At 41.0% G+C, this 21,963-nt stretch overlaps 1 protein-coding gene across 1 annotated transcript in view; it reads left to right on the forward strand.

Moving 5' to 3' along the window:
• Positions 1-604: 604 nt before the first annotated feature.
• The window catches only part of LOC308268734 (cytochrome P450 3A19-like), a gene marked incomplete at both ends in the record, with an annotated part of 60,214 nt that continues 38,855 nt past the window's right edge, over positions 605-21,963 (forward strand). The window contains 7 exon segments of the mRNA XM_080703842.1: positions 605-694; positions 3,362-3,414; positions 6,080-6,183; positions 8,432-8,592; positions 9,969-10,047; positions 10,050-10,194; positions 11,609-11,771. Of these exon segments, the coding sequence (XP_080559968.1) occupies positions 605-694; positions 3,362-3,414; positions 6,080-6,183; positions 8,432-8,592; positions 9,969-10,047; positions 10,050-10,194; positions 11,609-11,771 (795 nt within the window).

Genomic DNA, 21,963 nt, shown 5'->3' on the forward strand with positions numbered 1-21,963 from the left:
AGTAACTGAGGCTATCCATGAACTGGGATCCTCCTATCTCAGCCTCCCAAATGCTAGGATTACAAGCATGTGCCATCACAGTTAGCTACTTGAATTTTTTTTTTTTTTGATGGTACTGGGGTTCCTGGAAGCCCTTCTACCTCCGGGCTACGCTCCCAGACCTATTTTATATTTTTGAAACAGGGTCTCTTATTCCAGCGTGGCTGGCTTCGAACCTGCGCGATCCTCCTGTCTCCGCCTCCCAAGCGCGGGGATTACAAGCGTGCGCCACCACGCCCGGCGCTACTTGAATTTTTGATAAGAATAAACAGCCTTTGGGCTTACTGGTAACAATGGCTGAGATACTTACTGATTTCCCACAGAACATAAACTCAGAGGAAGTCAAAATAAGGACGTGGATGACTTTGCTAACATTCAGGGTGAAGAGGGCAGCTGACTTCCAACTGGCTGAAGCCCTGGCCTCACCTTCTTTCCATCACATAAATACATGAGACTGGTCCAACTCAATCACAGGAGGTAAACTCTGCAAGGACAGACCTGCGAAGGGCGGTACACTCAACTGAAAGAAATACTCAAAGGAGAGAATCACTGAAGGAAAGAGATCATGGACCTGATTCCAAACTTATCCATGGAGACCTGGATCCTTGTATCTATCAGCCTGGTCCTCTTTTATCTGTCTAAGCTCCTTTTCTCTGTAACTCTTGAGTTGAAGGGCTCACCAGGTCCTTCTTTCCCTTATCTGTTTTATTTCTTTTTTTTTTTCTTTTTTCTTTGTGGTACTGGGGATGGAATCCAGGGGCATTCTATCTACAAGCTATACTTCCAGCTCTATTTTTGTATTCTTTATTTTGAAACAGTGTCTCACTAAGTTGCAAGGGCCTCACTAAGTAGCTGAGGCTGGCCATGAACCTGTGATCCTTCAAGTAACTGGGATGATAAGGGTGTACCACCATGCCTGTCTGCCTTATCTGTCTTAAAGATAAAAAGAGAATGGAGGGGAAGTTGCTACAAACACATAAGTTCCTATAGATCTTATAAAAATTTATTCAGCTTTCCCATTAACTCCCTATTCCTAGGGCTGGAAAAACAAACTTTTGTTGGTATGGCTTTCAGTTTGCACCTAGAGTGAGGAACCAGAATTCAGCAACGATAGATTATGAACAAGTGTTTTCCATGTGCAGTGGAAACTGTCCTCTTTTCAAACTTTGCAAATTCTGGGGACAGCCAGGTTGCTTAGGTTTTTGTCTCATTTTCTTTGCTTTCTTTGTCCTCTGTCTGCTGGAAGAGATATTTGGAAGGCTAGTCCTCTAGAGTGTAGTATTTATAACTTCCCTCTCTCCACCCACAGAATGGTTCACAGAGGCTTTGCGATGCCAGCCTTCATGGGAAGCTCAGACTCCATTCTTTCCTCTTTTCTACGACACTCCCCCGAGACTGTCCTAAAGCACAGTATCTCCACCCTGTGGTATGCAGAACTTTTTACCTCTAAATGGTAATATTTTAGAGCAGAGGACAGCTGGCAGAAATCCTGGAGAGGGAATCCCATTTCCAGCTGGGCTTTGCCAAAGTGCCTCTATGGATCCTTCAAATGCATGTTCTTTTGTGCAATTTTTGTTTCATTATTATGACATTTTACAAGATTTTCCAGATTTGTACAGAATATTGCAAACTATAGTGCTTTAAAAGCCCTCCTCCAGAGAAACAGATACATGGTATTAATTCAACTGTCTGGAACATGCTATGGGTTTCTGTTTTATGTTGCATATTGCATCTATTGCTATCAGTTGAAAGGAACCATAACTTTGGCAGGCCCCCTCTCTTGTAGCTGAAAGCACTCTTGGGGAATATTAAACCATTAATGCATTCCATATGTTTCAGCTGTATTTTCCCATTTGCTGCTATAGAGCCAATCTTGTGTGGGGGATTTCTGTATGGGGTAATTTTACGACTGTAGCTGCAAGCTTCATGTGGTGGTTGTTGGCTTCTTCCTTTAGTTTTTTCTTCTTTTCTTAGCCTCCTTTCTGCCAGTCACACTGGAATGGGGATATTTACAGCATCCAGAATCTACTGCTCTGGGGATCAGGAAATGACACATCAAAGAAGAGGCCCAGCCAGGCTTGCTCTAGGGAGCATCAGCTTAAGGGTTTTTCATACAGAGATAGTTGATACATGAAACACAGAGGCAGTAAATTATTGACTTTGTGATAAAAGTCAGACTTTTTGATAAAAATGAGACTGGTTGTCACTGTGGCTTCCAGGTGAGCCTCTCTAGTTGGAAGTCCAGATTCTTTGAAGAGAGGAAGGGTCTCAACGTTAATTCCTCCGCACAGTGTCACTCTGGGAACCTACAGGAAACCACCCCTCCCTATACGTCAAATCAACCACATTTCTACAACTTCCTATTGAAGAGTTAAAATTTCTAACTCCATCTTAGCATCAGGAAGATTTCTTTTCAAGACTGAGAAATGAAAACTTAGAGCAAGTATTTAACTTGCCTTGTCCCTGAGCCAGGGGTGGTGGCACACACTTGTAATCCCAGTACTTGGGAGGCTGAGACAGGAGGACCGAAGGTTCGTGGCCAGCCTCAGCTAGCCTTAATGAGGCTCTCAGTAACTTAGCAAGACCAGGTTTCAAAATAAAAAATGAAGTAGGGCTGGGGGTGTAGCTCAGAGATAGAATGTCCCAGGATTCCATCCCCAGTACTTCACACTCATATACACACAAGCAAAAGTAACTTGCTGTGTCCTATGTGTAGGGATGGCGTTTGTCCGTCTTCTTTCATGTTGACTGGGCACACTGGAGATGAGTCCCCTTTGCCACTCTCTCTCCTTTATTCACTGTCTCACTGGACAGCAGTGCCTGAGACTTGCAGAAGTCTGCGAGACTAAAGGGGTTACTGGTGTCTTCAACTTCCAAATGTGACCAGAATTTGATAGAGGAGCATGTGATAAGAGAAGAGGATGGTGACCAAAGAGATAAGAGCGGGCATGTCCCTGGGAACCTGTCCCTTAGCTGTGGTTTCTTCATGTCCCACGAAGGGAAGAACTTTGAGGTTTGCAGGATTCTATAGAACACATGCAGAGCCAAAATGCCTCAGATAGACAAGTAGTTAATTAGTGCTCATTAATATCCCCTGCAATATTTACAGTGCTTCCAGAAGGTTCAAGAATGACTTAAAATCTTAAAACATCTCCTGCATTTTCCCCCTTTGCCCTCAAATGTCACTGAATGAGTTTCCTTGTAACTGGCAGTGGGGGGCAGGGAGCCCAGTTTCATGGGATTCTAGTCATCTGTGCTTCATTAGAGAGATGGTGAGAACACTTGGAACAATTTCTGGATTTAAATTATTTTCTCTTCCCAGGACACATGGAAATGTGATTTAGAGTGTTATAGAAAGTATGGGAACATGTGGGGGTGAGTATTTTGGAAACTTCCTTTGGGTAGACTTTTCAGGACGAGGCATCCTGCTGCATGAGGATGGTCTCAGCATAGACCTCGCGGCATGCGGCTTTCTGATGTGAGGCCTTTGGAGGCTTGTCCTGCCTGCCAAGTGCTCTGTATGTCGCCAAGCGTAGAGGGTCATAGTTTGAATAAAGTTGAGAGCCCTTCTAGGAATGCCTCTTCAGCAGGCTTTGATGGCCCAGGGACTCAGAGCTTTGCCTTCTGTCCAATGTCAGGCCATTTCCCTGTTCTCCATTTTTCCTTCTTTAGGACTCCCTTCACAGCGTAAAATGCATCATTTCAGATCTTTGTAATGTGCTCATAAGTACATGATAGTATTTGTTTACCACATGGATTCACTTTTAGTTAAAAGCCAAACAAACCCCTTTATTACCAACATCAAATTTAATATTTTTAAAGATGAGCTGGGTAAAGGCTAATTGGGTGATGTGTGCATGTATGTCTCCACCATCTTGAAACCCACTGAGATGTGTGACTACAGTGCACCAATAAAATATTAAATAAATAAATAAAGGTGAGCTGGGAGATACCTGTAAGAAGATTGCGAAATGATTTGTGCTCACTTTTTAAAAAACTTCTTCTGCAAGTGTGGAGTTTTCCCATTTGGCTTGTTTATTTTTTTAAGTCGAGCCAAGACTTTTTACTAGAAGTGTATACAGGTATTTACGTGTCTACCTCATTCTAGTGACCTTGAAGAAGAGCTAAGAATATTTTTAAAACTGCTATGTTCTCTTTGGGTGTACATACTTAATTACTTTGTAGGGAGGCCTGAGCCACAGTAGTAGTAGCTGTTTCTTTTCAGAGGTGCTGGAGCTTTGTTGAGAGCAGTGGAAGAGGTGAAATCATTGTGCTGGTATGCTACGAGAAACTGGGAGAAAGATTTGCCTCTTCCCACCTCTTCTGTCATAAACCCCCAGAAACTACGGGGCTGGCCACAGAGTCTGCTGAGGTGGCAGGACCCATAAAGAGAACGGGACCCAGTGGCAAGAACACTGGATCTTCTGTGGCTCAACCCTGAGGGCCCCTTGCAACATTCAGTATTTACGAGCACTGATCTAATAACTTTTGATATGGAGATAATTTAATTTTAATTTTAGGGCTTTGCGTGCGCTAGGCACAAGCTAAGCAAGTGCTCTTCCATGGAAATACATACTAAGCCCTGATGTTGAAATATTTTAAATGTATAAAACCTTTTTTTTTTACAATTTTCTACAATATTCTTAGACATTTATTTGCCTATATAAGTCTATATAAGATTTAAGGTAATTGTATATAATCCCAGTACATAAGAAGCTGAGACAGGAGGATTGCAGGTTTAAGGTCAGCCTCAGTAACTTTTTTTTTTGGTACTGGGGATGGAACCCAGGGGCATTCAACCTCCGAGCTACACCATCTGCCCTATTTTTTATTCTTTATCTTGAAACAGGGTCTCACTAAATTGCAGAGGGTCTCACTAAGTAGCTGAGGCTGTCCACGAACCGTGATCTTCCAGTCTCAGCCTCCCAAATGCTGGGATTACAAGCGTGCGCCGCTACACCCGGCATTTTTTAAAAATTCTTTATTGGTGCACTGTATTCATACATCATAGTGGGATACAAAAATCTTTTGTAAACATACATGCACACATCGCCCAGTCAGCCCCCCTTTGAAGAATGGTGTAGGCTATACCCATATATGGATCGCCTAGGCTTTACAAAAGTTACAGTATGTTTTTTTTTGCCTTGGCACTAGAGATTGAACCCAGGGGCATTCTACCTCTGAGCTACATTGCCAGCCCTATTTTTTTATTCTTTAATTTGAAACAGGGTCTCACTAAGTTGTGTGTTTTTTTGGTGGTACTGGGATTCCTGGAAGCCCCTCTGCCTCCGGGCTACACTCCCAGACCTATTTGATACTTTTTTTTTAAGTTTTGGAAACAGGGTCTCCTAAGCCACCGCGGCCTGCGCTATCCTCCTGTCTCCACCTCCCAAGCGCGGGGATTACAAGCATGTACTACCACGCCAGGCTCTCACTAAGTTGTGGAGGGCCTCACTAAATAGCTAAGGCTGGCTGCAAACCTGTGATCCTCCTATCTCAGCCTCCCAAGTACTGGGATTACAAACATGTGCCACCATGCCCAGCTACAGTGTCTTTTAAATTTATAAACCAGGCAATGTGACGCATGCTTGTAATCCCAGCATTTGGGAGGCTGAGACCAGAGGATAGCGGTTCTCGGCCAGCCTTAGCTACTTAGTGAGGCCCTCCACAACTTAGTGAGAGCCTGTTTCAAAATAAGGAATAAAAAATAGGGCAGAGGGTGTAGCTTGGAGGTCAAATGCCCCTGGGTTCCATCCCCAGACCTGCAAAAAAAAAAAAATTATAATATCTTTGAAACTCTTTTTTTTTTTGTCCATTAAGTTTCTCTTCCCTTATTGAGCTCTGTTTTCCTTCATTTTTATAAAGACTTCAGTGGCTTCTGTGGTCAGAATCCCTAACTTAAAGTAGGAGTTGATGCTGCTGCATATTGTATGAACAGACTTGTAGATATGTGTTGTCAAGATCAGACTAATTCCTGGGTGAACCTCCAGCTAGACAATCCATCACACTAGGTATCATCAGTTCTGTTTTCTCAACGCAGGTTCTATGATGGTCGGCGGCCTGTGTTGGCTATCACAGATCCAGAGATGATCAAAATGGTTCTGGTGAAAGAGTGTTATTCTGCCTTCACCAACCAGAGGATAGGCATTCATTTTAAAAATTTAAGCCTTTGCTGGGCATGGTGGTGCACACTTGTAATCACCGCGCTTGGGAGGTGGAGACAGGAGGATCGTGCAGGTTTGAAGTCAGCCTTGCTGGTTTAAGAGACCCTGTTTCCAAATAAAAATATAAAATAGGTCTGGGAGTATAGCCCAGAGGTAGAAGGGTTCCATTCCCAGTACCACCAAAAAAAAAAAAAATTAAGTCTTTATGTATTACTTATTAAGTTTTTATTTTGAAATAATTATAGTTTCCTGAAAAGTTTCCAAAAGAAGTTACAGGGAGGTTCCTGTTCCCTTCGTGCTGTTTTTCCTGGAGGTAATGCCTTGCATTGGTGTAACTGACATATTCCTGTAACCTGAGCAACAGGACACTGACATGTCCTTTGACATGAACATGTGTCACCGAGTTTATTTACATTTCCTCAGTTTCACATGCCCTTGTGTGTGTGTGTGTGTGTGTGTGTGTGTGTGTGTGTGTGTGTGTCTATGCAACTCTATCACATGCATACATTTGTGGGAAAAACAGCACAGTAGCTAAGGCTGTTCTTGAACCCAGATCTTCCTGTCTTAGCCTCCCAAATGCTGGGATTATAAGCATGTGCCACCATGCCTGGCTTTTAATTTTATTTTTACTATGCTTTTATTGATGCATTATAGTCTCACATCCTAATGTAAATCATGTTGACAGTTATTCTTTAATGGGAACAGTCTTAGTTCTTACATTGCATAGAAATGATTTTGCCTCAGGTTACCCTCAGGTCCCTGGAGTGGAGAAGAATGAGATTTTGGGGAGCTGTCCCAGGGGTGTGGAGAAGCAGGGCTAATGCTGCTGCTACTCAGAACAGGGTAATGTAATTGCTGTTGTGTAATGCGCTGAAAGGAAATCGGTTCTGGGCACAGACTCTGGGGTGAGGCAAGACAGAGATCACTGTCACTTTCCTGAGTCCCTTTCAAAGAGTCCTGTGGAATCTCAGTGCTTTCACCACTCAGTTACACCTCTGTAATTTCTGTATTATGAGACTTTCTTTTTGATTAAACTCCATGAGCTCAGAGGTGAGTCTAACTTCCTTTAGTGCTCCGGCCCCATCTAGCACAATGGCAGCTGCACCATCGGCACCTGACAGAGGCCTCATTAGTGAGCGTGATGAAAGCATAGACTCACCACACGGCCCAGCACATGTTTCTGACAGTGTGAAGGTCTCTGTCTGTCTTGCCTGGTCATATGAATCTACTTCCCCTTCTTGCTGCATGGGTAACAGAAAGATGGCAAAGAGGCGCAGACTTTAATTTTGCATGTCTTTCTCTCCTCAGCATCTTTGGGGCGGTTCTAACTCTGAGCCACACCCTCATCCCTTTTCTCTCTCTCTCTTTCTTTTTTTTTTTGTGGCAGTGGGAATTGAATCCAAGTGTATTCTACCTCTGGGCTACACCACCAGTCCTACTTTATTTATTGGTTTGAAACAGGGTCTTTCTAAATTGTGGAGGGCCTCATTAAGTAGCTGATGTTGGCTGTGAACTTGCACCCTCTGCCTTAGCCTCCCAAGTACTGGGGTTACAAGTGTGTACCACCATACCCAGTTTTGATGTCAGTGTCTTTAAAAACATTACTTAGTTTTTCAAATTCTCTTAGATTTTCCTACTCACAGGCCCTTTGTGTGCCCTACTGAATTCTTTCTTTTTAAAAAATTTAAAATTACTAAAATATAATATTTTTAAAGCAGTTTTCAGTTCATAGCACAATGAAGGGAACTTATAGAGATTTCTTATATACTCTGGCTCCTATAAACATATGTATTCCTCCACTGTCAACGACCCTCAATCAGGGTGGTACATGTGTTATAACCAGTTGTCTTGGTCACTCATCTCTATAATCCAAAACAACTGACCACGCAACTTAAAGAAAGGAAGATTTATTTACTCAGTTTTTGGAGATATTAGAGATTCAGTCCATGTCAGGCAGGGTCTGTGGAGCTCAGGGCATGGGCATGGCAGTGGGAATTGAAGAGAGGGAGAGTGCTAGTACATCACAGAGGCTGGAAGAAGGATTCAAGGGCCCTCTTCTTTTCTTGCTCTATAAGATATAAATGAAAGTGAAAATCACTTTCAGTGTGGTACTGACTTGTTTTTCTTGTTTCATCCCAGGTATCTGGGAACCTCATATGGAGTTTTCCTAATCTAAACAGTGATTCCTACACTGACCTGCTTTTCTTAAAATGTTTTCTGTCCTTTAGATGTGTCTGATCTTGAGATCACGGCTCAGTCAGTTGTGTTTATTCTTGCTGGCTATGAGGCCACTAGAAGCACTATTTCTTTCATTATATATGAACTGGCCACTCACTCTGATGTCCAGAAGAAACTGCAGGAGGAGACTCATACAGCTTTGCCCAATAAGGTGGGTGGATGGCACCTGGAGAGGGAGGGCAGAGGTGAAACCACAACAAGAATGTCTCCTTGTCACTTGAAAGAATGTTTTTTTTTTTTTTCTTCAGTACTGGAGATTGAGCCTGGGGGCATTCTACCTCCAAGCTACACCCCCAGCACTATTTTTTACTCTTTATTTTGAAACAGGGTCTCACTAAACTTCAGATGGTCTTACTAAGTAGCTGAGGCTGTCTGTGAACCTGTGATCCTCCTGTCTCAGCCAAGTACTACCTGGATCTTGAAATAACTTGAAAGTGGAGCCAGCAGCGATTTTTCTTAATCAGAAAAATGAAATCTATTTACAAAAATATAAGACTTTTGTAATTCAGTACTTGCCTTAGTATATTCATTATCTATGTCCACAATAGTATTAAAAAAAAAGCCCAACTACAAAACCTCTGTGGGATATAAAATGAACATTTATTGCTCGAGTGTCTGGATACTTATCTCTACTGATACTGCTGCAGGAGCTCTGGCCTGGCTGTCTGCTGAGCTAGGCTGGCCTTGTCTCAGCCAGGCAGGTTGATTCTGCTCTGTTCCACATATCCCCACACTCCAGTCAGAGAGCTAGAGATGAAGAAGGCAGATGTCTTGCTCCTGGTTTTGACTCTTCTCCTTGACATTATGTTCTCCCCAGTGCCACATTAAATTATGGCACATATTTCACCCACACTGTGGACAGATCTCTGCCAAACTAGGAGTCTGTGTGGGTGTGAAGTGATCTGGCCACTGGGGCCGATGTGGCTGGTTTGGTAGAGTGATGGACACAAAGCATCTTCCTTAGAGCTCACAGTGAAGCCCCGCAGCATAAAGACTGGCCCTCCAATAGGATCAGGCTCAGTGTGGCTTCTTGCTCTCCTTAAAACATTTACTAGGACTGCAATTGTACATCTGGTAGCATCCAATTATAACCTTCTTTTGTCACAATGGTTTAGCAAGGGACTAATTTCTCCTCAAATTATTATAGGGTGACAATTTAGTATAATGTTTGTCTACAAGTTACACACACACACACACACACACACACACACACACACACACTACCAAGCAGGAATTTTCAAGTAGAAAGCCTTATGTAGAAGGGACTTACTCTTTTCTGTGTTATGTTTCCTTGGTACAGACATGTGGGTCTGTTTTGACAGGTGACAAGACTTTTGGCAGCAAGAACATCAAATGACTTATAGCTATTAAAATACTTTATAAATGTTAAAGTTTTTTTTTTTTTTTTTTTTTTTACTAATATGAATTACTCTTTGGAGCTCGTAACATTTTAGTAGTAGTACCTAAACTAAACTGAAAGTAAACTCTGAATTTCAGTTAATCAAAACTTCTGTTTCTTTTTCTCAGGCACCACCCAACTATGACACCCTGGGAGAGATGGAGAATATGGACATGACAATGAATGAAACTCTCAGAGAATATCCAATTCTAACAGACTTGAGAGAGTCTTCAAGAAAGATGTTGAATTCAAGGGAGTGTTCATTCCCAAAGGGACTGTGGTACTCGTACCAACCTATGCTCTTCACCATGACCCAAAGTACTGGCCAGAGCCTGAGGAATTCCATCCTGAAAGGTACAAGGGCCCTGGCTCATTCAAGAATGTCCTGTGTGAATCATTTTCATCTATCTGTTATTGTTTTTAGAAGTTTTATAAAGGATATAGTTTTATTCTTCTATATATAACTGTCTAGTTTTCTCAGCACCATTTGACAAAAAGGCTGTATTGTTGCCAGTGTGTGTTTTTGGCATCTTTGTTAAAGGCCAAATGATTATATCTATGTGGGTTTGCATTAGAACTGATACTCTTTCAAACAGTATTCACCTGATTTCACTACTCTAGGACCAGAAGATCATAGAGTGATAGGGTGGCAGGAAAGGCTTTTAGCTTACAATTTTCAGAGCCAAATAACCTCAGCAGGATTTCAATGACCTGCCCTCAGAAGTATCTTTTATACTCCTATTTTAAGGGCACAAGATCCACAAACATGTAGCTATTGTAGTTTATGTTGTGGTTTGAGATGATATGGTTTTGGGGAAACTGTGCCCGAGGACCCCTGTTAGGGTTCCGGACACAATGTCCCTCAGAACACAATAAAACCTAAAATAGAAAAACCGCGGGTTCTTGTCCTGAGCTAAGGATAAATACACATTACCTCGGACTCTTGCTGAAGATTTAAAGAAGCTTATTAAAAAGATAGAAATACAGAAGACAGTTAAAGCCCCATGCTATTCAGAAATGGCACGGGGGTGGGGTGGGGTGGGGTGGGGTGTGATTCAAGCGAATTCACCAAAGATCCCTGCATGCTGAGTGTTCTTATCCTGACCAAGTCTGCGGCAGGTCCTTTGATATGTAGATATGCTGCCCTGTCTCTAGCCCAGGTATCTGCTCTCTCCATCCCAGCCAGATCCGCTCCCTCTGAGGCAGGGGGGCAGCCCTGTCTTGGGGCACAGACTCCCACACCTTTTGTTACACTCCCAAGATGTGTTAAGTTGCTTATCCGGGATCTGGTATTTCCTCACATTCTTAAGGAACCTTGCCTCTCTTTAGAAATGTAAAAAAGCCCTTTTCCTGAGGAACTTTGCCTCTCTTTAGAAATGTTAAAAAAAAAAAAAAAAAGCCCTTTTCCCTGACGCTCCTGGCTTTCTTTACTACCAAAGATATATTTTTAAAATTGGAAATCTTTCCCACTACTGGTACATTAATACATTTTGAAAGCTCTTCCCAATACTGGTACAGCATATATATATAATTTTTTTTTTTTTTGGTGGTACTGGGGTTCCTGGAAGCCCTTCTACCTCCGGGCTACACTCCCAGACCTTTTTTTTATATTTTGGAAACAGGGTCTCTTAAGCCAGCGCGGCTGGCTACGAACCTGCGCAATCCTCCTGTCTTCGCCTCCCAAGCGCGGGGATTACAAGCATCCGCCACCACGCCCGGCCCAGTTTATATGTTTTTAACTTGTTTTTATCTACCTTTTTGAAACCAGGTTCAGTAAGAAGAACAAGGACAGCATTAATCCTTACACATATATGCCCTTTGGAAATGGACCCAGGAACTGCATTGGCATTAGGTTTGCTCTCATGAACGTAAAGCTTGCTCTGGTCAGAGTACTTCAGAACTTCTCCTTCCAGCCTTGTAAGGAAACACAGGTGAGACAGTAGATTTTCTGCTCAAATAATATTTTGTTGGGAGGTCTTTTTATTTTATTTATTTTTATACATTTATTGGTGCATATTGAGAGTTAAGTTGATATAAACACACACGTACACAGCACTTTGTGTATTTTTCTCCACATCTCACCATTCTACCCTCTCCTGCCTTCCCATAATATTAGTGAGATTGGTAGTCATACCTCCTTCATATATAGGAGATCTTTTTCTATTTATTTATTTATTTATTTATTTATTTATTTATTTATTTTGCGGTACTGGAGATGGAACTCAGAGGCATTCTATCTCCGAGAAGCACCTCCAGCCCTATTTTTTATTCTTTATTTTGAAACAGGGTCTCACTGAGTTGTAAAGGGCCTCACTAAGAATCTGAGGCTGTTCGTGAACCGCAATCCTCTGGTCTCAGCCTCCCGAATGCTGGGATTCTAAGCGTGCGCCACCACACCTGGCCTTTCTTTTTCTTTTTAATGGAAGGGATGTTTGTGCAGAAAAGAACACCCTCATTCATATTTATTAATTAGTTCTATAGAATAATGTCTTTTTGGAGGCAAATATGAGCTTTAAGCATTCTTCTTTTAGAGCAGTGTGTGCATTGAGAGCTCTAAGTAGCTCTCAGTAGTGACTTGCAGTTGTTATTCACTTCTCTGATACAAAATTTAAACTATTTTAATTTAAATAATTTAGCAAATGCTATTTGTGTATATAGTATATATATATGTATATATATTTAAAAATACATATTTGTTTGCATATATTTGGTACATTTAGAGAAAATGTTGAAATATCCTCCCTGAAAAACTTAATAATGGTTATTGATGCATCTGAAGCCATTCTTGATAAGCTTAATTTCTGAGACTATGCAAACCATCCTTGTTAATAGGCTCTTAAAACATCTTTATTGGTGCATTGTAGTTATACATCATAATGAAGTTCAGAATGATAGAAACATAGATGTGCAGAGCAGTTGATATGTTTTCTTCTGGGTCCCATCTTGCTTCCCTGTACATATTACTTAGATTCGTGTTGATGATTTCATATCCACGCAGCATTATTTGAATGGTTTTCTTCATCAGATTTCCTCCGCCCACTTTCCTCCTGTTTCCTTTCATTATTTTATTAGAATCTCTCCTCATATATCTAAGTCTCTTTTGTTTCCCAGTTTCTCTTTAATTTCCACACATGAGAGAAAATATTCAACCCTTTACTTTCTGAGAAATCAGGAGAATTCAAACCAAAGCTGTAATGAGAGTTCATCTAACTTCAGCTAGAATGACCATCATCAAGAAGCTAAACAATAATAAATGCTAGTGAGGATGTGGGGAAATAGGAACCCTCATACACTGTTTGTGGGACTGCAAACTAGTACAGTCGCTATGGAGAATGGGAATGGGACCACCACGTGACCTGTCCATACCACTCCTTGGTATCTTTGTAAAGGGATTGAAGCCAGAATATTGTACAGATACCTGTATGTCCATGTTTATAGCAGCACAGTTCACTAAATTATAGAACTAGCCTAGGTCCATCAAAAGATGAATGGATAATGAAACTGTGGTATATTTATACAATAGAATTTTGCTCCGCCATAAAAGAACAAAATTATGTCATTTTCAGGAAAATGGATGAAACAAGAGAATATTATGCTAAGTCAATTGGCTTTTGCCTGGAAGGAGAGGGGGTTAGAAGTGGTCATCATTTTGTGTGTTTGGAGCAGATTTGTAGCTGTGTACATGTAGGGGGCATAGTTGACAGAAAACTGGCCTCTGGCACAAAAGGGAGGAGGTAGATACTCCCTGGAAAGATCCTACTCATCTACATGTTGATATTTCTTAATCTTCAGGACAATTGGAGATTGTCTTTGCTCTACTGAGAGTAGAAGAGTACTATGTTGGAGCCCTCCTTGCCACAGTGAAGAGAATAGGCTCAAGGATTAATTAAGGCAGTGTAGGACTGGGAAATTCTCTTTTTGCACTAAACTTTAAGTCAAGGGGAAGTGTGAGGAATTAAAACATAATGCTTCCTAATGGCCTTTTCCCATCATGAAACTGAAAGGGCTCAATTGGGAGGAGTGATTAGACTCTTCAGAAGTTGAAGACTGCTTATAAAATTAATTTTTAGTATCTATTCAGAGCTACCTTGAAAGTTTTAGGAAACTTCAAATTAGCTTTGTATGGCTTTTCAAAAACAGTTTGCAAGGTATGGTGGTGCACACTTGTAATTCCCATACATGGGAGGCCGAGACAGGAGGATTATAGGTTTGAGACTATCCTCAGCAACTTACTGAGACCCTCTGCAACTTAGTGAGACCCTGTTTCAAAATAAAGAATAAAAAATAGGTCTGGGGGTGTAGTTCAGAGGTAGAATACCCCTAGGTTCCATCCCCAGTCCTGAAAAAAAAAAAAGTGTTAACAAGACTAGATATTGAGAAACATCCCCCAGATTCAAATGGACTAAAGAGACAAGACAACAAACAGAACCCGTGAGCTGAGTCCTTCCACTATAAATTGTAGGACCAAAGTGGGGCCATGACAGGCTTCATCCATACAGCAAACATGCTAGGCCTGAGTTTCAGTTTCCCAGGAATACAACTAACAGTTAAGTGTCAGTTTTGGCACCTGGGTCAGGATGAAAAACTCCCAACCAACCTCAGGAGGCACGAACCAAATGGGAGGCACCAAGTATCCTGTCTAGTTGCTTGTGATAACAGCAGCAAAGATTCCTTTTGGTTTGAAGATAACTCCTTTGTAAATCATAGCCCGAGTGACTGAAATGTAAATCACAGCCCACCCGAATGACTGAAATGTATAAAACTTCCTTGGAACAAAGACTCAGGGTCCTTGTCAAGACTCCATTGCATTGGAGGGACTTGGACCCTAGCTGGAGCTAGTTCCCCAATAAACACTTCCTGCCTTTGCATTATTCTGTGATGGTGGTCTCTGTCACCCTGGGATCCCAGACTTTGAGTATAATATCTGGGGGCTCGTCCGGAATAATTCAGTGTGCAGAGACCCCCCTCACCAATAGAAGGGGAACAGAAACCTTCCGGGAGTGTAGGAAAGTGCCGGCTTTAGCCTGGATAGCTCCCTTTGTGTAAGGGACCTGATGACAGGGAAATCGGGCCAGGATCGTTTCCCTTTGCATAAGGGACCTGGCGACAGGGAGATCGGGTGATACTGATCTCAGCAGGGCCTAAGACCTCTCCCGGCAGACGTGCTGGGAATTGGAGGCAACCAGGGAAGGTGAGGAGAAAATCCTGCACCGTCGGAAACAGGTACCTGTGTTTTGGTCGACCATTTTCTGTCCTTTGTTTGTACTCAGTAATTTATGTTGTGTGTTTTGTTTGGATCATTAATCTGTTTGTTCTTGACCCCATTTCTGTATCCACATTTACTACTAACCTTGTTTTTTTCATAGGATTAGGTTCAGTTACCCCACCATATTAGATGCAAACCGAAAGCATTTTGTTATTTGTCTGCTTTATTGCTTACTACTTATGGTCATTCCTTGCATAAATTTCTGAAATAGGGTAGGACAGCAGCTTTTCCCAAACTCTGGTGGAAAAAATGGTGTGTTCTTTGTATGCACGAACATCTGGTTTGATTTTGGTTAGCTGGTTTATATGTCTCTGCATGTTAGTGGCTGGTTTCTTTTGGTACTTACAGTTTTTTGCTTTGTTCAAAATATGATAATGGTGGCAAATTTCTGGTACACAGGAAAGGTTCAGGAAGCTCGATTGATTCTTAGAGTGTGTTAAAGCTAGGAGCGGTTGGATGAACTTCTGGAGAGAATAAAGGCTAAAAACTTTTCTTAAAGGGTCATCGGTCGTGTCTCGTTCTGAGTGTTTGAATTTTTACACCCCTCCACCCCAGGGTTTGATGGAGAATAAATAGAAAGATTCTGCCAGACAAGCATGCATAGGGACTGGTCCCCCTAGTGCTTTGAATCGGCCTGTCCCGGGAGTTGGGATGAGGCTTGTCTGGGCTTCGGAGGCTGAATGCTAGATGCCATAAAACTGTAGTAGACCTCCGAAAATTATTAAAGTAAAAGGCCAAGGTTTCCCTTCCTAGGAGTGTTTCCCAGGCAGATTTCAGAGACAAAGGTTTATTCTGGCTTCTAGCCCCTGGGCCATAAACAGATATTTTAACCCCATACCATTTGGCCACGTATCTCAGAGGAATAAGAGGAGAATTACATCTAGCAGGCCTGTGAAGTTATCTTCTCTCTCTTATCAGGCCGAAGCTCTGTAGAAAGGGCCCCCCCACTGGAACTATCTCCAGGTTGCCTAGGACTGACCCCTTTCACTTTTTTTTTTAATTTTTTTTTTTATTTTTTATTTTTTATTGGTGCACTGTATTCATACATCATAGTGGGATACAAACTTTTGTAGACATACATGCACACATCGCCCAGTCAGCCCCCACCCGATCCCCACCCCATTCTCTCCCCATCCCTCCCTCCCCTGCTTGGCTTAGTGGTTGACATCTAGTATTATAGCAATTTATCCAAAATTAAAAATGATAATCTCACATAACAGTTTCATTTGTCTGATACCAAGCTTTTGATGACTTAAAGATAACATTTCAATATTTCTTTTTGCTTTCTTTCTTACCAGAGAATATTTTTTTCTTTTTTTTTAGGTGAAACTATCATATATTTATTTTTCAGAAAAAAATCTATCCTGATATGGAATATGGACTCTAGATACCCAAAACAATCTCGAAGCAAAAACAAAGCTAGAAGATGTATATTTTCTGATTTCAAACCATATAAAGCTACAATAATTGAAACAGTGTAGTACTGTTCTAAAGGCAGATATATAGACCATTGGAGTTAAATACAAGCCTAGAGCTAACTTCTTCCCTATATTGTCAAGTTATTTTTGACAAGGTTTCCACGAACATTTGGTGGTGGAAGTAATAATCTTTTAACTAAATATTGTTGAAACATAATAATTACATGGAAAAGAATAAAATTGGACCCTTACCTAATCCCACATACAAGTATTAACTCAAACTAGATAAAAGACCTAAATATAAATCTTAAGACTATAAACTTTTAGGAGAAAATCTGGGTCATAAAACCTCACAACATTGAAATTGGCAGTGATTTCTTGGATATGATTTCAATGGCACAGGCAACAGAAGAATATACAAACTCCCTAAAAAATAAAAGAAAATATTGTATATCCAAAGACAATGTAAACAGAGTTAAAAGTTACTAATAGAATTGGATAAAATATTTCCAAATGCTATATCTGAAGGTATATTAATATTCCAACTAGACATCCTAAAAATTAACAACAATAAAGGCAAACAATACAATTTAGAGATAGGTAAAAGACTAACATAAATAATGAATCTCCACAGATAACCAATCTTAGTTGTCTGTTGGATGGAAACTCTTGTTTCTCTGGTTCTGGTGTGTGTTACCTATTTCTTCTTTGTAGTTAATCTCTTTGAGTATTTTCTCTAGCGCTGGTTTTGAAGACATAAATTCCTTCAGTTTCTGTTTGTCATGGAAGCTTCTTATTTCTCCATCTAATTTGATAGAAAGTTTTGCTGGATAGGAAATTTTTGGCTGGAAGTTGTTTTCTTTCAGAGTTTGGAATATGTTACTCCAAGCCCTTCTGGCTCTCATGACTTGGTTTGGGAAGTCTGGAGTGATTCTAATTGGTTTGCCTCTGAATGTCACTTGGCCCTTTGTTTTTGTTGCCTTTAAGATTCTCTGCTTGGCTTCCACATTGGTCATTTTGACAATTATATGGCGTGGGGATCCTTTTCTCGGATCCTGTCTAAAGGGAGTTCTATAAGTTTCCTGGATCTGTGTATCAACCTCTTGCTCTATATTTGGAAAATTTTCTGCTATTACTTCCTTGAAGAGATTGTTGATCCCTTTGGTATCACTTTCTTTTCCCTCCTCTATTCCAATTATTCTTAGGTTAGCTCTCTTAAGATGGACCCATATTTCTTCAATGTCAGATTCCTGCTGTTGGATATCTTTTTCTAGATTAGAAACTATGCATTCATTTTTGGATTGCTCATCTTCTAAGAGCGAGATTCTGTTCTCCATGTGGTCTAATCGGTTGTTTGTGCTTTGAATTGAGGCCTTTACTTCATTAATTGCATCCTTTATCTCTTTTTGGCTCTCTCTGAGTTCTTTTCGAAGCACCTCTATTATTTCTACAGTTATTTTCCTGATTTGATCTTCTAGAAATCTCTGATTTTCTGTTTTATCAGGTTCTGATGTTGTGGGGTTGTGCACATTCATTACTTCAGTGTTATTCCTCTTTCCCATGATTTCGGAGGTTTGTGCCCTCTCTGGGTTCTTCCCTTGGGTCACTATGGCTTCACTTAAGGTGCTCTGGATCTCGAGTCTGTATTATCTCAGACCCTACTACTCCTTTACTGGGTTGTATCACAGAGTCTCCGACCCAGGGAGTCGATAGAGGCTGCTTTAAACTATGGGGGGTGCCAGGTTGCACGCTCTCCTATGGTGTGATATCTCTGCCACCACCACTCCCTCACTGGGTCAAGTCCCAGGAGGCACAATACTGGGATTTCTCCTCTGTGGCCCGCAATTTGACTCACTGTTCTTGAGTACGTAGATATATCTGTACTGGACTCGGTGAATTCACTGCTGCTGCCGCCGCCGGTGGCAATATGGTGCCTCTGCCACGCCCTCGGCCATGAGGCTGGCGTATTTTTTCTTCTCTGGTTTTGATTTCTACTCTGAATCCCTGCAGCGTGTGCTGAGCTCAGCCACTGGGAGCTTTAAATGCTGTCTGCGCCGAAAAATCCCGCCTAGCTGTTCCGCATCGGCTCACCTCGGCTTGCAGTAGCCGTCCGCTGAGTTCGCCGCTGCCGCCGGCAGTATGGCGCTGCTGCCGCGTCCTCGGGCGCGTGTGTCTCCTCTGTGGCCCTGAGCTCTGTTCTCAGTCCGCTTTCTCTCTGGAGCCTGGTGGTTTTTTTGTTTTTCTGGTGATGGTGTTTTCTGGCTATGAAAGGCGCTCTTTTTGTGGTAATGGAGATTGGTTGTTCCCCCTTTCACTTTGAACACCCGTTCTCTGGACTGGGGGAGGGAGGGAAAAGAATTCCTCCTGGACAACTCTACACCCCCCAAGGGAGTGCTTAAAAGCACTGTGACTAAACAGCACATGTTTGGACCTAGCATAAACTCTAAATAGTTTTGGTCTTATTTCTAGGCATTGTCGGTCAACTTCGTGGTTACTGGGGGGGGGGGGCAGGGGCACTTGAAAGGAGCGCCACCTACTTTAAAAAAAAACTGCTTAAATGTACTTTAAATTGTTTCAGTTGAAAAATGTCCTTAAAGTTACAAAAGAGAGCTTTACAAATTATATAAATTGTTCATTCTGCTTCTTAGGTTATTTGCTTGCATGTTTTTATATATACAAAATTATAGATTCAACTTACTAAAATGTGAGATGGTACTTTTGTGACAGTGTGGGTTTGGGGTTTTGTTCTTAGGTATCCCCCTCTCTCATCCTGATTGGCAAACAGTTTTACTTTCCCAAATGCAACTGCAGGCAAACCCACCAATTATTTTTGCCTCTTGTTTTAGATTAATAATGAGAATATTGTACTTGGGTAGCAAAATAAGGGGTTACATGGTACATGCCCACTTTAGAGTTTGAGGCATGTTCTGTCCACCTGTGTCCTTAGGAAGTTTTTGGGCATCTCTATCTGCTAAAAGTTGTTTATGTTTGACTTAACTGGGAATTTCAAACACAGAGCTATAATCCTTTAAGGTATAGAGGCTTTGGGCTAAAACTTCTTTGTATAATTGGTAATTAATATTGGATTAATATAGCTTGCTTTTATCTTTAGCCTAAACTGTTATAACAATCTATATGATAGTTTGTGTTTGTGTTTTAACACTTGGTGTTCAACTAGACTAACAGCTTGTGGCCAACCGAGGTCAATGTTGTTTAATGGCTTAGAGACAAAGAAAAAGATTTTATTGTTTGACCTATGTATGAAGTCTTATTCTTGTTACTGGCTCAATCCCCAGCAGCTTTTGTTCTTAAAGGAAAACTTTTTATGTTTGTTAAATAAGTAAAGAGACAAAAGTAAGAAAACACCTTAGTTCATGTGGCTTAAATTGTTAAAGGTTTAAGTTTGTTAAAAATTTCAAAATTGGGTGGGTGTGGTGGCGCACACTTGTAATCCCTGCACTTGGGAGGCGGAAACAGGAAGATCTGTGCAGGTTTGAAGTCAGCTGTGCTGGTTTAAAAGACCCTGTTTCCAAATAAAAAGTATAAAATTGGTCTGGGAGTGTAGCCCGGAGGTAGAAGGGCTTCCAGGAACCCAAGTACCACCAAACAAAAAAACAAAAAAATTCAAAAATGTCACTAAAGATTAACACTTTTTATTTTCTTCAGGCTAAGGCAACTACCATTATATTGTCTTCCTGATAATAGATGTTTAAATTGTAATGTCATTCTGAGGATTTATTTTGTCAAAATGATGGTTTAATTCATTGGTTGGTTATTAAAAGGGATAAGCTAGTGGGTAAATAATAAGTAAAAAATTGTGTCTATAACTGTGACCATAAATGTATCTATATCTGGAAACTAAAGGTGCTGTGTATCTGGATTCATCTAAATTTGTCAAAAGAGTTTATAAGTTAAAGTTGTATGAGTTTTTATATTTGTATATGAACTAACCAATAAGATTTTTATTTTTTTGATTCAAAGATTTAGCTTTAAGACCTGGTTTACATCTGTTTATCCTGACTGAGTAAATGACTTATTGTATAAGAACAATACAGTCGACAGTCAGGTAACAAGTTTATTTTCATTATTAATGTTGTTCTCTAAAATTATAAAAGATAGAGCTATCTGATTTTTGTCAATACTGTTAGCTCACATAGACTTACAGTTACCAGTGTAGTCCAGTATTGGGTCAATGGACTACCAGAGCGAGGCAAGTATAAAAATGGGTCAATGTGTAGAAAACCCTGATAGATATATTAATGAAATTCAAAACCTGGCTATTATGTTTGATCTAACAAAAATGAGATGTATATCCTGTTGTGTTTCTGGGACTCAGGCTCCCATTAATCAGCTTTTAAGTTTGACCTTTGGGGTGCCTCAACAACAGAAATGAGGTAGACAAAATTAAGCACCAAGACAAATGCAGACACAGGGACAAGCCCATTTAATAGCCCTGCATTGGGTAATAAGTCATTGCCCCCTCAGAGATACCAAAGGCTTCTTATAGAGAGAGGGAATGGAGACTACTGGGAGGCATGTAAATGGGAGGTGAGCAGCTAATGGCAGAATAGTATCAGTTTTTTTTTTTTTTTGGTGGTACTGGGGTTCCTGGAAGCCCTTCTACCTCTGGGCTACACTCCAGACCTATTTTCTTACATTTTTATTTGGAAACAGGGTCTCCTAAGCCAGTGTGCGCGACTGGCTTCGAACCTGCGCAATCCTCCTGTCTCTGCCTCCCAAGCGCAGGGATTACAAGCATGCGCCACCACGCCCAGCATAGTATCAGTTTTAACTTCTCTGTTTTAATGGTCACACTGCTAATGTAGAAGAATATCCCCGTTTGTAGGAATATAAAGGCTTATCAAACATCGGGTTGGAAATTTACTCTCAGTTTGGGAATCTAGATTTCTGGATGAAATTCTCTCTGTTGGTTTGTGACTTTTGAGGGGGAAGTAAGGGAAATAATTATCTTTGGTATAGATCTTTTTGTTGACTCTCATGTGGAAATAGCCTCTGACTGAAATTAGGGGCCCCTCTGAAATTAAGGACAATTTTCTGATAACTTATTTTTCTGCATCTAATATTTCCTCATACTTAGAGAAAAGTCTGAAAGGCTGTTCATCCCTGGCCTGATGGATCCCATGGAGTTTGAGACTGACAAGGTCTCTGGCTAAGTGAATCTAAAAACATGTATATTTCTGCCTCTTGTCCCCTTGCCCTTGAGTTCTCTGAAGACAGTGATTTGAACCACAAGTCTCCTTTAATTTCCTTCAAAGATGGCTTTGAATAAAACCTATTTTCCTGCCATTTGGCTCTGAGGACTCCTAGAGCATGGAGGAGTGATATGGCCTAGTCTCTTGCTCACACGAGATAATAGTTTTGCCCAGTTAACAATGAGGTTTACTCGTTTAATTTAAGAAAGCAGCATCACACAGTAAT

The sequence above is a fragment of the Muscardinus avellanarius genome (assembly GCF_963383645.1).
Source record: "Muscardinus avellanarius genome assembly, chromosome: 10".
NCBI classification, from domain to species: domain Eukaryota; kingdom Metazoa; phylum Chordata; class Mammalia; order Rodentia; family Gliridae; genus Muscardinus; species Muscardinus avellanarius.